The 15,434-nt window shown below is 48.8% G+C and overlaps 6 protein-coding genes across 6 annotated transcripts; 3 read left to right on the forward strand and 3 right to left on the reverse strand.

The window, feature by feature from the left end:
- Positions 1–2,331: 2,331 nt before the first annotated feature.
- Positions 2,332–4,214, forward strand: EJ05DRAFT_442419 (uncharacterized protein; the record flags this gene model as incomplete). Its single annotated transcript, XM_033742035.1, has 5 exons — positions 2,332–2,449; positions 2,494–3,167; positions 3,214–3,296; positions 3,347–3,755; positions 3,804–4,214. 5 exons carry the CDS (start codon positions 2,332–2,334, stop codon positions 4,212–4,214), a joined length of 1,695 nt encoding a protein of 564 aa, XP_033597691.1.
- A 799-nt stretch (positions 4,215–5,013) lies between these two features.
- On the forward strand, positions 5,014–6,988 carry EJ05DRAFT_442447 (uncharacterized protein; the record flags this gene model as incomplete). The annotated part of the gene is made up of 2 exons (XM_033742037.1): positions 5,014–5,260; positions 5,427–6,988. The coding sequence occupies 2 exons, from the start codon at positions 5,014–5,016 to the stop codon at positions 6,986–6,988; spliced, it is 1,809 nt and encodes a 602-aa protein (XP_033597692.1).
- A 1,170-nt stretch (positions 6,989–8,158) lies between these two features.
- Positions 8,159–10,386, forward strand: EJ05DRAFT_540693 (uncharacterized protein). The gene is made up of 2 exons (XM_033749616.1): positions 8,159–8,647; positions 8,705–10,386. The coding sequence occupies exons 1-2, from the start codon at positions 8,530–8,532 to the stop codon at positions 9,916–9,918; spliced, it is 1,332 nt and encodes a 443-aa protein (XP_033597693.1). The 5' UTR covers positions 8,159–8,529; the 3' UTR covers positions 9,919–10,386.
- A 1,010-nt stretch (positions 10,387–11,396) lies between these two features.
- On the reverse strand, positions 11,397–11,980 carry EJ05DRAFT_127451 (uncharacterized protein). The gene has a single exon (XM_033739123.1). The coding sequence runs from the start codon at positions 11,763–11,765 to the stop codon at positions 11,454–11,456; it is 312 nt and encodes a 103-aa protein (XP_033597694.1). The 5' UTR covers positions 11,766–11,980; the 3' UTR covers positions 11,397–11,453.
- A 585-nt stretch (positions 11,981–12,565) lies between these two features.
- Positions 12,566–14,562, reverse strand: EJ05DRAFT_127308 (UMTA methyltransferase family protein). Its single transcript, XM_033739122.1, has 10 exons — positions 14,483–14,562; positions 14,243–14,437; positions 14,080–14,137; positions 13,927–14,031; positions 13,841–13,878; positions 13,618–13,789; positions 13,368–13,558; positions 13,149–13,300; positions 13,010–13,092; positions 12,566–12,955 (listed from the first exon to the last, which is right to left on the reverse strand). Exons 2-10 carry the CDS (start codon positions 14,325–14,327, stop codon positions 12,907–12,909), a joined length of 933 nt encoding a protein of 310 aa, XP_033597695.1. The 5' UTR covers positions 14,328–14,437; positions 14,483–14,562; the 3' UTR covers positions 12,566–12,906.
- On the reverse strand, positions 13,987–14,707 carry EJ05DRAFT_479037 (uncharacterized protein). Its single transcript, XM_033744583.1, has 4 exons — positions 14,483–14,707; positions 14,239–14,437; positions 14,080–14,134; positions 13,987–14,031 (listed from the first exon to the last, which is right to left on the reverse strand). Exons 1-2 carry the CDS (start codon positions 14,560–14,562, stop codon positions 14,332–14,334), a joined length of 186 nt encoding a protein of 61 aa, XP_033597696.1. The 5' UTR covers positions 14,563–14,707; the 3' UTR covers positions 13,987–14,031; positions 14,080–14,134; positions 14,239–14,331.
- Between the last annotated feature and the right edge of the window lie 727 nt (positions 14,708–15,434).

The following is a 15,434-nucleotide window of genomic DNA, read 5'->3' on the forward strand; positions in this document are numbered from 1 at the left end:
GGTATACTATAGGAACGCGTTAAACCTATTAAAAGCCTTTAACGATATAAAGGAATAACTTATAACGCGATATACTATAGAATTTCCCATTCCCTTAGTGGAAATAGTTTAAATAGGTACCTTTAAATAGTAGGAACCCGTTAGGAAAAAGCTACATATACTCCCTAAAGATGCCTTTACTAGTAGAATAAGAACTATAGGCGCTCTCGCTAAAGTGCTAGTATATACCGCGAGCTATTATACCTAGGATAGCCGGAATAGTATAGGGATATAACCTATCTAGGCGTTTCGAAGGATCCCGAAAGATTCCTCCTCCTACCACGATATTCTAAGAATAATAGTAGTTACTAAACTTATCCGTTATATAGAACGGAAGTAGATTCTTCGGAATTAAGGCGTGCTAACCGCTGGCGTACGCCTTAATAAGGCCATCGATAAATTCCTTATAGAGCGCTCCGTTAATAGGAGGGTCCGAGAATAGCCACCCTAGGATAAGTTAGCTAACCGTTAAAGATAATTAACGAGATAAGGACTTACTCTAGTAAGCTAACCACTATATAAACTTAATAGACTTCCCCGAAAAGAAGTAGTAATTAGATTAAATTCAGAGGCCTATGCGACCTACTACTTCGATCTCGGCATCGCCATAGCTATTAAGTTTATTTACCATAGGTTACGCTATCGTACTAACCTTACGAGAAGCTATAGACCCCTTTCACTTCACGGGAGTCTTCTTAACGACCTTATTAGGACTTTTAAGGTCTATAATAGCCAGCTTAGAAGTTATAGAGCGAGTTTTAGGGCTGTTAAACACCTTTAATAGAGTCCTTACGGCACTACGGGTCTTTACTAGAGTCCTAGGTATTCTAGGACGAGAGCCTAGATAAGAATTAGGAACTAGAATCTTAATATAAGACTTAGCGACTTACCTTTCTTAGTTACCTTAGGAGTAACTATATCGCCGAGCTCGTTAACTTCGATTAACGTATTACTATTAAGGTCTAATAACCTAGAGCTTTCCCTATCTTTATTTTTAGGATAGAAAATATTATTAGAGTCTTCCGATAGGTTCGCGAACCGACTAGCTTTTATAGGGGCTTCGAAGGGCTCGTTAATAGCTATTACTAATCCTTAAGAGGCCGGAGCCTTAACTTTAGCCTTAGAGACCTTAGGTTTAAGGCTCTAACCGCCTTCTTCGATTAACTAAGCTAAAGCTTTATCTTCTAGGTCTAGTTCTTAAAAGAATAGCGAACCCTAAGGCCCGTTTAGATATAGATAGCCGTAGGCTATCTTTAAGTAACTCTTACGAACTATATAGTTAACCTATACTTAAGGAATAAGGTAACTTAACCTACTATCTAGAGCACCTTCATTCGCCGCTAACACTTTATTAAGCGATAACTAGTTAGGATTTCCGTATAGAGGACCTAAGAAAGCACGACGAAGATCCTTATTTATAACTATATCCGCTATAGGAAGTTTAAGTTAGAAGGGAAAAAGATAAAGTTAAAGTTTATATATATGAAATTATAGTATTAATCGGAGTAATTTCTAAGTTCACAGGAGTTTCAGCTATGTTATTAGATATTATTAAAAGGATTTAGCGCTGGAAAAAACTAAGGAAAAGGTCGAATTAGTTAAGAAATATAAGGTTAAAGGACGGTAGAATATAGGAATAGTAAAGGTAACTATTTAGCACTAAAATAAGCTCGGACTACTACCCTTACGCGACGTGTCGCTAATACGGCCTAGCGCTAAAGAGATTTCATACGCCTACCTCCCTATATTATATATTCTAACTCCGTTAATCGTCTTTAACGGCCTCGTAGAAGCTTATATAATTAGGAGGGGGAAGATGTGGGATTCCTATTAGGTAATCCCCGTTACTTAGATCTTATTTAGCGTTAGGCTAGTATATATAGCACTTAGATAGACTTAGTAGACACGTCAATCAATTTTGCCACGTCTAATTTACCAAAGTTCCCACATACCCAACCATGCTGCCAGGTCCACCTAACTGAAGCGCGCAACTCCTACAGAACACAGACACACGAAAGGTCTTTCGTTGCATCTCTTCACTTTCCCTTCCAAGAGTTCCTTCATGTAGTCGTTTTGGTTGCAACCATTCAGCCAAAGATTGACCCATCTTTGCAGCCTGACGTCATATGGTGACTTAGGAAGATACCGTGCCGTCTTGCACAATTTCTCGCTTCAAATTTCATCATATTTTCTGTCTGTCCTTTCAGTAACGATCGGCTCACCACCTCACGTGCTTCGAATTCCATAGTCAATCCTTGTGGAACAGTATTCTCGAGTTAGAAGCCAAGCATCATGCCGACCTTGGCAGTGGTTAACTTCAATATCGTCTGTGCGACGTTAGGTGGCTTCATCACTGCCTTCGGACTTGTTTCCTATCTGCTCAAAGAGAAATACTACCTATCCGAAGCTCGTACGTACTAGCTTCCGTGCCCAAGCCCTTGCTGATCCGTGAAGTCATATCTACGCTTGCGGGCGTAGTCTTTGGACCACATGCGGCAAACTTCCTCAGGCCGCTTGATTATGCCTTGGGTGACGAAGAGGCATTGGGTACAATCACCTTGTATTTCACAAGGCTAGTCCTCGGTGTGCAGCTCGTGCTTGCTGGCGTTCAGCTTCCAAGCAGATATCTAATACTTGAATGGAGAAGTCTTGGTTTACTTATCGGTCCTGGTATGACCGGGATGTGGGTCATGACAAGCCTTCTCGTATGGGCAATGGTCCCTCATCTAAGCTTCTTACATGCTCTCGCTGTTGCTGCATGTGTCACTCCGACTGACCCTGTATTATCAAACTCCATTGTCAAAGGTAAGTTCGCGGACAAGAACATACCAAAAGAGCTGCAGAAGATCATAACGGCCGAGTCGGGTGCAAATGATGGACTCGGCTATCCTTTTCTCTTCCTTCCCCTCTATCTTATCAAGTACATTGGGGAGGGTGGTGCAGGTCAAAGTGGAGGAGCCGGTAAGGCTATAGGCTACTGGTTTGGTGAAACCTGGGCCTACACCATCATTCTTAGTATCGTCTATGGCGGCGTGGTCGGGTGGATCGCGAAAGAGCTCTTGCACTGGGCCGAAGAGAGGAAATTTGTGGATAAAGAAAGCTTCCTGGTGTTCGCTATCACCCTAGCTGTAAGTTCTGCCTATCAGTGCAATCTTCTCTTCTAACCTATGGTAGCTGTTCATAGTTGGTACTGTGGGTATGATAGGCAGTGACGACGTACTTGCCTGCTTTATTGCTGGAAATACGTTCACATGGGAGTAGGAAATGATCATGATCTGACTATGAGTCTCAGACTGACAATCGATAGTGACTGGTTCCGCCTCGAGACATTGGACGATTCATTCCAACCGACCATTGACATGCTTCTAAATGTCACAGTCTTTGTGTGGTTTGGCGCCATCTGCCCTTGGCATGAGTTTGCCCACAACAATGTGATCCCTATATACAGGCTCATCTTTCTGGGCATCCTGATTATGCTGCTCCGCCGACTACCAGTCATATTCGCCCTGCACAAGAAGATACATCAGATTGAAGACTTCCGCCACGCCTTGTTCGTTGGATTCTTCGGACCCATCGGCGTCTCCGCCATCTTCTATCTTTATGTCAGCTTGGAATTTCTAAGAGGTATTACGGTTGATGGTGAGCAGCGTGCAGATGCCCGGAAGCTTGCTGAAGTAATGTATGTTGTAATTTGGTTTGCAACAATCTGCAGCATCGTAGGTCTACAATCATCGAATATTCGCTTGACTGCTGACAACAACCAGGTCGTCCATGGTTTAAGTATACCTGTGGGGAAACTAGGCTTTTGGATCCCACGCACGTTGTCCAATGCTGTGACCTCTGCAAGTGGTAGCGATACACCATTTCGCACCCGTGGTACCGCTCTTGAGAATACTGATCTGAGTGCGCGCGCACGTCGCTCCGGTAACACAACGCCAACAGGTGATAGCAGTCTTCCTCGATCTCTATATCGCATTGGGGGATCCATCATCCGTAGCAAACCAGGACAACATGGCCCCCCGAGGGATGCCTTAGCTTCACAGGATCGAATCACTGTTCCTCCCACTACAATCGACGGCGGTATTGCTCCGAGAGCTATTCGCTTCCCAGATGATGTCGGAGATTCGCAATTGCCAGAGATCGCGCGCGCACGAAGCTCTACCAGGAGCAGCTGAATGCTTATGGGACCAGGGACTGTTCAGGTGATATTTCGTTCATGATGGTATCGACATTAACATGCAGCACTCATCGTAACTTCTGTGTATGGATCCATAATGTTTGCTTTGCGTCCAACCATAGGTTGCATGCTTACACTATGCACGTAAAACATTTTCTGTGTTACGAGGATCGGCTTACAGGATGAATGTAAGCAATTGAAATGGATACCAGTTTGTACAAGGCTATCATGTTGATTATGAGGTAGGGCGAAGGCAGATTTGTGAATCCTTAGGACGGTTTGGCGTGCTTACTCAACAGGACTGACCAATTGGGTAGACAAATAAGCGACCCCAAAATGCGGACCGCTCCCTTTGGTCGCACGATGAAGGTTGGCTTTCCCAGCACGGGCCACTGGCCTGGTTCACAACGACGCGTGCATGGAGCTGAACTTTTAGTCTACAGGAACAGGCCAACGATGAGAAGGAAGATCATGTACAACTGTTGTTGGACCCTGCGTGGTGCCCTGTTGGTGCACATCTCCTCGTTATTTCAAGGCTGCCGTTCCCGTTGAATATCTCCCTATTTGTCACCCGAATTCGCGACCTCGAGCAACAAGTAGATATGGCAACCCCGAGCGATAGTGTCGACGCGCTCAGCACCTCGAAACCTTCCATCTCAATTTCGCACGCGCCGACGCCGCGCCGACACCATCATCACACTGGGCGTCGCTTACGGCATTTCCTCCGTCCTGATGGCCGCAAAGTTCACATTGCAGCAAGCCCGGAGGAGGTTGATTCACTTCGCAAGACGCTATCGATGACGGAGAAGGAGTTTGATCTCGTAATTCATGGGAGTAACGAGCATGTCGAAGCATTGCGGGAAGCGCATACACACCAGGAGCTAACGAAGGAAGAGCTGCGTCGCCAGCACGGTGACACCTTGGATGAGTTCGAAAGAGTCATCAGAGAGCTGGACGCACTGAATTCAGAGCTGCATACTATTAGTGAGCACGCTGTGCAGTTGGACGCCAATTTCTCCAAATATGGGTATTCTGCCCATCTCAGTAAGTCAAAGCCTATTCTTAGCATGTCTTGTTGACTTGATCATTGCCTGTTCGCATCTCAGGTCACGTGGCTTGAGTGGACTCCTAACTGATGTAGCTATTCAAGCCTGCTCTACAATCCGTGTCTCGTGAGGCTCATATCTGAACTTCAACTGACTGAATATAGGGACACGCGACAGCCCTAGCCAGTCCTCGGCCAACTCCCTTTTCGATGGCTCAACAGATAACGAGAGTCAGGACTGGGATGCCACGCGCTCTCAAGGCCAGACTCTTCGATTCTGGCGAAAGCCTATCATTCGCCAATATTTTCACAAGGGCCTCCTGTGGCGTGCACAAGAGATGCAAGAAGTCGCCAGTTATGAGTTGTTCGTGGATCTCTTGTACGTCGGTATCCTGGATATAGCTGGTGAGGCAGCCGCCGAGTATGCGACCGGGCAAACACTCCACCAATTCGCCATCGTCTTCATTCTCGGCTGGCGAATCTGGACAGACATTGGACAGCTGATCTCGTGGTTTGATGCTGATGACATGTTTCGTCGTTTCACGGTTCTTTTCATTCTGACCTGCCTGCTCGGCTTTACGACGAATATGAATGCAAGTCTGGAACACACTTACACACCCCTGGTCGCATTCTACCTCGCAGAACGTCTCTTCGTTGCCTCGTATTACGCTTGGAATGCATATCTGATTCCGATGGTCCGTGTCGCTATGTACGGTTTCGCGGTCGTCACAGCTCTTCCAGCAGCTCTCTGGATTGGTAGCATTCATGTCCACGTCCCAGAACGGTATGCGCTCATCTGGATTGCAATCGTGCTTGACCTCTGTAGCCAATTCTGGATCGTTGCGATGTACCGTTGGGGAGGGTTTTCAGCAAGGATGAAAGCCTGGTTTAGCGAAAAGATTGAGTTCACGCCTGGTCTCAACATTGAGCATAGGATCGAGCGCACAAACGCGTTCGTCACACTTGTTTTTGGCTACTCGGTGCTCGCACTGCTCTACCAGAACTCCGCAGAATTCGGCATCAACGGTTTCTTCGGCAAAGCGGTGCTCGGCCTTGTTCAGGCCTTTAGCTTCAACTGGCTGTACTTTGAGCTGGACAGCTTCAATCTGCACACGCACGCCATTCGCAGACACTACGTCAGTGCGATACTCTGGCAAGCACTGCATTTGCCCTTCATCCTCGGGTACGTCATTTCCAGCTCGTCGCTCGCGAAGCTAGTACTTGCGCACGACTTTGCAGACGCAGACTACGACAGCCTCGAGGGACATTACCACGAGCGCTCCGAGGAGCACATTTTGACAGGCCAGCGCTGGTTCTACTGTGGCGGGCTAGCGCTTGCACTCGTGAGCATGGGCGGCATCTCTTTAACGCACGTCTACAAGACACTGCCGGACCAGCGGCTCGTCAAGTACAAGCGTGTCTTTCTCCGGTGTCTCGTCGCGATCGCCATCCTGTTGCTTCCGCTGGCGGAGAGTCTGAACAGTCTGGAGCTGATTGCGATTACGGCAAGTCTGGTCGTGTTTGTGCTTGCGATTGAGCTGGTGGGTAACTCGTGCGCGAGTCAAAGCTTCTTCTGTCGCGACCGAAGGGAGTGCACATACCGGGCCAAGTGTGGGATGAGTCGCAAGGAGATGGCGGATCGTGTACGGAAGGGAGAGGTCGTGGATGTTGAGGAGGTTGCTAGAAGGGATGGAGGCACGAGAGAGACTGTCGGACCGGGGTTCTGATGTTGAACATTGTTGCATGCAAATGGGCACTATTACGGAGGTAGGAGAAATTGGCAAGTTGTTTTGCCGATGCATGGAGATGCATCGGGGATTGTCTTAGAGGAGGCTGTGACGGTGCGAGCATGCATAAGGTAGCAACAAACACACACAGCATTTCGCAGCCCGGAAGCAGAGGAGGCGATCATGATGACAGAGGGCATGATAGTATCGTGATAGGTATGATGAGAGACGACCAAACCACGCCGTCGTGCCAGCTCAGCGCCACCACCTCTGCGTCAAATAACGCATCATTATTTTTATGAAATCGGAAGTTCAACGGAATTTCTTGATAAAAATACATCCGATAGCTTTTCTCGGGCAGCGGCCGGACGAGCCCTATCCAGGCAGGCGAGTTTCTAGCGCGGCTTGCGGCTGCTAAGACAGCTAATAGTCGCGCCCGCATTAGGTAGACGGGTGCTGCAGATTGCAGCCGCATCGACAAAAAGACCGACAGGCAGGAGAATTGGCAATGCGGTCTTCAGGGCTAATAGTGATCAGCTCCGCGAGGCGGAATGACTGTACTGTGTAGTAATAGTTCTAGAATCTGGATGTGTTTTTAATAGCGATCGATTCAGGTCAGGGTAGGTAGCACACGTGACACACTGGCACTGACATTACTGACAGATGACAGATGACACGGCAGACATGCACAACTGTCGTGCAAGGGACGGACCCTGGTCTTGTGTGAGAAAGACGTTTCGACATGTGAGTGACGGTGCGTACTTGACAATACGTATACGTGTATATATATATATATATATACAACTTGTAACTCTTTCAATGGTCTGCCTTTTCTACACATTTAGTGTTCGATAGTCAATTAGTGCCTGTTCCTGTGTCATGCAGCCGGGAAGAGAGGCAGCCGTAAATAGCGAGGATTAGCTTTGCTTGGCTTATTGATTTGATTGTGGACGATCGATCGGGCCTGGTGGCCTGTCATTAGCCAGTAATAGCATGTAATAGTCAGTAATCAGCCACTAAAAGCCACTAAACGTCCAGTCACGGACCCCGTCTGGCTGTCGCAAGTGGGCGATGTGACCTTGTGGTGGTTCCGTTTACGGTATAGCGCGCAAATCGACCATCCCCTTCAAGGCTTTAGGGCTCCCAGGGCTCCAACTTTGCCTCGTTTTGCCTCCTTGCTGCCGTTCATCCATCTCGCTCTCCTCGTCTTCTTCTTCTTCTTCTCTTTCCCCAGGTCCACTCTTCAAGCTTCAACCTTGTGCCTGTTCTCCTTGTCGATTGTCGCCAGTTGTGCTTCAATCTGTCTCTCGCTACTTGACCACTGTCGTTGACCACTCTCGTTATTCCTACTACCCCTTCTGATACCCCTGGACCCTCTCTCTCGCTCGACAGTCCAGATCGACCTGACTATTCATTCAATACACCGTGTTTCGACACTGCACGTAGCCTCCTAGTCTCGTTGTCGAGCCATACACTCATCGACAGTCGACTGCGCCATCTTCTACATCCCCGATTGTCCTCCATAATACCTCTTCACAGCCATGGTACGCTTCATCGTAGCCACGGCTCTCGCAGCCTTGTCGTCTGTCGCCCTCACTCAATCCATTCCATCTTGTGGCCCAAACCAACCGTGTCCGGCTGAGACACCTTGCTGTTCCGGTATGTAGTGTTTTGGACATGGCCATCAGGACACCTTGAGAAACTGACTGTGTAAAGCTTACGGACAATGTGGTGTGGGCGCGTACTGCTTGGGAGGATGCGATTCAAAACACTCCCACAAGCTCGATTCTTGCGTCCCTGCCCCTACCTGCCAGAACAAGAACTACAAGTTCGACACCCTCGATAGCGTTATGGCCATCGATGAATACCTCGGTGACAGCACAAAGGCGGACTGGGTCGCTAGCGGCAAGCCTGCCATCTACAACAAAGGACTTCTCATGACCATGGCCCAAGACACCGTCGGTACCCTACTCGCGACCACCCATTACGTCTGGTACGGCAAGATCTCTGCAAAGATGACGACTTCCCAGGGACGCGGTGTCGTAACTGCTTTCATCATGATGTCGGACGTCAAGGATGAAATTGATTTTGAGTTTATCGGTGTCGATCTTGGCAAGGCTCAATCCAACTACTACCACCAGGGTGTGACCGTTTATACCAACTCTGCAAACTTGACTGTCTCCAACGGAAACACCGTTGAGCAGGAGCACGAGTACACTATCGACTGGACTCCAGACCAAATCACCTGGTCCATCGACGGAGCTGAGATGCGCACAGTCAAGAAGGCCGATACGTGGAATGCTACTGCCAACAGCTTTTACTACCCGCAAACACCGGCCCGTGTCATGTTGTCGCTCTGGCCTGCTGGTCTCCCTACCAATGAGGAAGGTACCATTAACTGGGCTGGTGGTGTTATCGACTGGAACTCCAACGCCATGCAGAACGGATACTACTACGCTCGCGTCTCCGAGGTCAATGTGGAATGCTACGACCCCCCGTCCGGTGCCAACGTCCAGGGCGACAAGTCTTACACTTACACCGACGTTGCTGCAACCAACGACACCGTCAAGATCGGCAATGACCTCGTGACCCTTGCCTCCTTCTACGCTACCGGCGAGAACCCCAAGGAGGATCCTCACGCGTCTGCATCTGGCTCCGCTGCATCACCATCTATGACCTCGGCGCCCGAGACCGTCCCGGGTATGTCTGGTGGTGGCAACCGCGGCGACGAGTCTGGTGCTGGAGGTGCTGACGCCGGCGCTGACCCTCAAGCATCCGGTGCTGCTGGTGGCGATGGCTCTGCTCCAGCCAGCGGCGGAGGCAACGGCGGCTTCACCCAGGGTGGCAACACGGGCGTGAACACAGCTGCCAAGGTAGGCGGCAGCACACTCGCTGTGCTGGTCGCCTTTATGGCCCTGCTGTTCCTGTAGTTATCTTTTTTTGTTCGCGCGGATATATACTTGACCATTGCTTCCCTTTTACATCATGAGCGGTTTCACACCGGGAGATTTATCACTTTTTTTTCTCGCTTTTATGGATGGCTCCATTTTCATCATCTGGCCCGGACCTCATCGAAGGAGTTATTATTTTTTGCTTTGCCGGCGGAGCAAGTGGTATATGCTTGTATTCAAATGAGTAATGTCTGTCCGTAGCCTTTTGGGAAGGGGAAGAAAGGGGGGGGGGACGAGATCTAGGAATAGCATAAACATTATTATCAAGGCTTGCTAGAGCTGTAGTATTTAACAAATATGCATTTGAGATTCTGGGCAAAGAGAGTGAACTTGCCCTACCTGCTAAGAAGTCGAGTAGAAAAGTAGAGTAGGAGGAAGTAGTGACATTTCTTTGTGTATTGCTGCTATCTACGCATACATAACATACCATGGTACCAAAGAAAATTGAGAACTTGTTATCTCTCGAGAGAGAAAATAAAACATGTCAGTCTGGTTTCTGGCTATGGTAGTGCTGGTGGTGCTGGTGGTGCTGGTGGTGCTGGTGGTGCTGGTGGTGCTGGTGGTCTACTAATTAGTAATTACAGGACAGGTCGATAGGTACTGGGTATTGGGTACTGGATCACTCGTGTGGTGTATATGTATATATACAGTAGGTACTAGGACATTAATTAGGCTAGGGGACAGTTCAGGCACTTTTCAGGCTTCGGAGTGTGCCCGGACTGATGTCTTGTCAGTGTACCTATATATAGCTCATATGGATGGATGGGATGGATGGTGCGTGGTATAGGCGTGGTGTGTATGGATTAGGAGGTCTTATGTGGTGGGAGTGTTTATGGTTGGTTGTATATCTACATATATATATATATATATATATGTGTGTGTGTGTAAAGAAAGAGAGAGAGAGAGGGGAAACACTGAGAGGACAGGGCTTGCGAAGAGTCCGATGTGTGTCCATTACATTTCATCTTCTATGGTAACATTCGTGTTTCTCTTTTACTATTACCTCATGGAGAGCCAGCCTATCACCTCTTGCGTCGTCGGTGAGGTGTTTTTTGTCAGTCAGTCAGTCAGTCAGTCCAGCCATCCAGCACACGCTCCCCAGTCTTCCTTCTTCCCCTTTTCGTTGTATGCCGAGACATGCACTCAATATCGTCCCTAACACCCTCCCTTCCCTCCCTCCTTTCCCACCTCCCTTCCTCCGTCCCTCCCAAGAATCCTACGTATACCCACCCCACCCCCGAAACGCCATCCCATACCGCCGCCACAACCGCTCATACTCATGCGGCTTCCACATCCGGTGTCTCTGCACGCACAGCGCGCACATGCCCCGGTGAGTAATCCTGTGTGGCGGCGGTGGTGTTCTGCGGTAGAGTTGTTGTTGCAGGAGCTGGGCGCGTAGGTGGGGTGGGAAGGGCTGCTCGATGAGGAAGGTGTGGGTGCAGTTTGTGTAGGATACTAGGTATTGTTCTGGCATTTTTTGGATGTGGTGTTGTGGGGTTGCTGGGGTTTGGTTTTTATTTGGTGGTTGGGGTGAGGGATGGGGTTGTGGGTTGTGTCTGGGTTGCTGCTGGTATGGTTTGAGGGGTGAGGGAGATAGAGAGTTGTGAGGAGTGGAGTGGACCGTGGTTATCGTGGAATTGAGCTATTGCGTCTTCAGGCCGGGCGACTGAGCTGGAGTGAGCGTTGATCTGGGCTTGTGCTGGTGGAAGTATGAGGGGTGGATGATGGATGGTAAGGTAGCAGGTGAGCATGAAGCAGCTACTAATGTCTGTCCAGAGTGAAGAAGAACAAAGGAGAGAGCGGACCATGCGGGCTGCCTGGTACATACATACATACGATTGTCTCTTCAAGCTTGCCCATCAATCGTCTCTTGTTGACGTTTCAAACACAACATCGGGTGTGTGTGTGTGTCATGACGCTGTGCTATGAGCTGGCAGAGGTGTGGTGATTGAACATTACGGAAAGAATGGATTCACCACTTACCCACCCGTGTCGATGGACACGAAGCTCATGTTCATTGTCGGAGTGACTTCCGGCGTATGTACGCGGCTGGCCGGTCTTCCGAAAAACGACCTAGATGTGTGATAGATATGCGGTTGGGGAAAGCATGCCAGGGGGGTGGGGAGACGGGTTATTCTAGGAGAGGGGAGTTTGCTAAGACACGCTGTCTGGCACGAAAGTGAAGTGTCTGCGCTGGAATTTGCTGCAAAGTAGAGCCATAGTTGGGAAAGAAAGCTACACAGGTCGGTCCGGGTGATGATGGTATCTCTGAGCACTTCCAGCATTGTCCAGCGATCTCAGGATAGAAGAGGGGGCTGCGTACTTCGTTTCCAAAGCGAAGACGAAACGAGGCGGAGTTTGGCCTACGAACGCACAAACGAGGTATGTCTAGCAAGCGTCAATTATTGTCACGTCACGTTCACCGCCTAGGGAACTTAGCTGTTTGCCTCAGTCAGAGGTTGAATCTAATGGTTTGACCAGAGCTGACAATCTATGGGTGGTAATATGCTCAGAGCCCCAAAGCATATGGTCCTTCAGACAACCCAGATATCTTTCCAAGGTATTGTGTTTCAAAGGACTGGTATGGAGAGCAAAGTCGAAAGGTGGTGTTCAATATAGCTCACCAGACGCAGCAATTAGTCGGTATCTGACATTAATAGCGAGAGACGTGGAACGAACATGAGATGATGAGAATAGCAGTAATCACAGCTTACATGAGGCTCTGATGAGAATAGTAGAGTGAATTTTAGTCTCGATGGATACTGGTGACACGAGTGGTGCTCACGTCCGTCTCACGTGGTAGTGCGATGGGTACTGCCAAAGGCATAGCCGTGGGACGCAATTAGTTCCGCTTGTGTTACACTCACCTTTCCTCGCTACTACTCAGTTCACAATTATGGGCAAGTCATCATCGCGTGTTGTAGTCTTCTCTCCAAGTAATGCAGGAACATTTTTGCTATGGATGGTTCAGGAAGGTTTCGGATTACCTCCAGGCTTCTTTGCATATATTACACGACTGAAGCGCACGTTAGTTATGAGAAATAGTCTTTGTAGGAGTCGGGTGATGTACACTTCTTGGTAATTCCTCAGCCGCCGATTGTGGACAGCAGCCTTAACCTGACGTATGTGCTGCTGGACTTCCTCGTAGGTCCACTGAGAGATGACTGATTAGCCGGGCGAGACACCAACAGAAGACTGTGACTACGTACTCCGAGATCCCTTGTAAATAATGCGAGGCACCAACTTTCCATAGAGTCTTCCCAATTTCTTACGTTCCAACGGCCTATGTTCTTGAGTCGTGCGTTCTTAGGCCATAGTCCGATTGGCCATACGTGGGCTTTATCGATTATATCAACGAAGCCTGATGCATGTTAATTCCTGCCTGTTCCATGACACTTGGTTGGTTCTTTGACACATGTCAGACATACCAGCGGCTTGCATATTGCTCGCAAGCTCGTTAGCAATATCGAAACGTCTGCCATGCTTCTTTCCACAGTCGATCAAGTTGTCCATGAGTGTATCAAATCCATGGTTTTCTGGGTCTGTCGGTCCGGATGTGAATGAAAACACTTTCGCGTCGTACTCCATATGCTCTATGTAGCCACCTGGCTTGAGCGCTCTGACGATACAGATCAATGAGGTTCGAGTAATTCCACGAACTGTGAGACCATCACTTACTTCAGTGCTTGTTGATAGAAGTTTATCCAAGATGTGGCACACCCGGCCAGGCCGCGCACATGTATGTAATCAAAGCTTTCTGCAGGATAGGTCCATTCATCGGTGCAGTCGTCAATCTCGAAAGTCACGTTGGGAGGAGCGCTCGAGATCTGTATGGGCGACAAGTCCGTCCCTTTGTATTTGTCGGCGATTTGGGACATTCAGGAATGGATCAGATACTCACCTATGACTTCCGCCGAGGGATGAAGGTCCGCAAAATCACTAGACGTAGTATTAGCTAGAAACATCTCGTGAACGCAAGTGACACACATAGCCCACAGTCCAGTACCTGTACCAACGTCAAGAACCCTCTGCGGATCTTGCAATGGCGCCGTGTATAGCTTGTCATCTAACGTAAGGAGCCAAAGATGATGCCTGCATCGGAGTCAATCTTAGACATGTATCACCACAAATTATACTTACTGGACGACCTCCGCGTTGCCAACTGTTTCATCGTTTGGTTGATAATACTGTCCATCTCCTGAGAGATATTAATGGGCTTGCCAAGCGAGTTGGAAATCTTTGTCTTACGCTGAAAAAGGTCAGCTTAGCTGCCTTTCCAAATCGAATATCAAAAGAAACTCACGTATCCCTTTTTGTTTCAGCTTGATGACTATGAATAGGTTTACTGATCGCCATGGGAGTAATAATGGTAGACTTATCCAGCTCATGTGTCTACATGGTGGATTCGAAGAGTCTGGGCCCGGGACATAGACTTACATGATACCTCCTGCCATTCTCATACACGTAGTCTGTTGCCGAAGATGCTAACGTGCGACCCCTGGAAGAGATTAGTAGCCAGAGCCGGAGACACGGAAATACGTACGACAAAAAGGTCTCGCGATCGTCCTCATCGCTTTCGTCGTACGAGTAGGATTCATCCTGGGCAACATCATTATGGTGCATTAGCTAGCGTGCGCTCCAACCTACCGCTTTCAGGTCGATAGGTAACATTTCCTCTCCAGACTCGCCTTTTGAAAAATTCAGCACTCTGTCCCAACGAGAGGCTGCTCATCTGTCGGAGTACGGAGTGCGGATTGCGAGTTGAAGGGGTTAGTGGGGAACGGTTTGCTGATGGAATGCTTTGATAGGCGCCGCTAGAGACGCCAGTCAAGTAGTGGTCTGTTCAAAAGCTGTATCAAGGCGAGCGAATTTGGTGGATCGTGGTTAGTTTGAACAACGCGAATTCGATTAGAATCGACGTGGTGGTGGAGAGCCGAGACAGCAATGCTAGGTACAGGTAGCCTGACCATGGACTCGGGTCGAGGGATGAAAATGTCACTCTCATACGAGTTGTGATTCGAAGACATGGGCATCTTCGGGCCGGTATTACAATGGCGGACAGGCCGCCTAGAACGACTCCAGTGTCGCTCTGCGCCAGTGCAACTTGCGTCTATGATGTTCATGAACATCAACGCAGAATCGACTAGGAATAGAATTCAAAGTGCGCACCGTCTCGAGAAAGCATGCTAACATCCCATCCACAGGTCCCGAGTAGACGGGCACCTCAAAGGTCCATCAGGCTGCGGCACATGGTGTCTAGACCTCGGAGACAGTCTAAGCACAAAGCACATGTAGGCCAAGGTGCATGTCGCTCCGATATCATCATATCCAGTAAGACAAGCTGTGATGCATTATAAACATATGCATGCTCCACCGCGCCGTGCCGCGTTTTGGTGCAAGGCCCCAGCAACCAGAGTGAAGGGCTGGCTGGGTCCAATCCATGTTACTCCTTAGAATCGCTGGCCACAGTCTCGGGTCTGCGAGCAGGCTACCAA

Source organism: Pseudovirgaria hyperparasitica (assembly GCF_010093815.1).
Source record: "Pseudovirgaria hyperparasitica strain CBS 121739 unplaced genomic scaffold EJ05scaffold_14, whole genome shotgun sequence".
Lineage (NCBI taxonomy): Eukaryota > Fungi > Ascomycota > Dothideomycetes > Acrospermales > Acrospermaceae > Pseudovirgaria > Pseudovirgaria hyperparasitica.

Coding starts and splice junctions, on each gene's coding strand:
- EJ05DRAFT_540693 (XM_033749616.1), top strand. CDS start 8,530: ATGGTACGCTTCATCGTAGCCACGGCTCTCGCAGCCTTGTCGTCTGTC. Junction 8,648..8,704: donor TGAGACACCTTGCTGTTCCG/GTATGTAGTGTT, acceptor GACTGTGTAAAG/CTTACGGACAATGTGGTGTG.
- EJ05DRAFT_127451 (XM_033739123.1), bottom strand. CDS start 11,765: ATGTACCAGGCAGCCCGCATGGTCCGCTCTCTCCTTTGTTCTTCTTCA.
- EJ05DRAFT_127308 (XM_033739122.1), bottom strand. CDS start 14,327: ATGAGCTGGATAAGTCTACCATTATTACTCCCATGGCGATCAGTAAAC. Junction 14,032..14,079: donor GGCAACGCGGAGGTCGTCCA/GTAAGTATAATT, acceptor ACTCCGATGCAG/GCATCATCTTTGGCTCCTTA. Junction 13,559..13,617: donor TTCTATCAACAAGCACTGAA/GTAAGTGATGGT, acceptor CTGTATCGTCAG/AGCGCTCAAGCCAGGTGGCT.
- EJ05DRAFT_479037 (XM_033744583.1), bottom strand. CDS start 14,562: ATGCACCATAATGATGTTGCCCAGGATGAATCCTACTCGTACGACGAA. Junction 14,438..14,482: donor GATCGCGAGACCTTTTTGTC/GTACGTATTTCC, acceptor AATCTCTTCCAG/GGGTCGCACGTTAGCATCTT.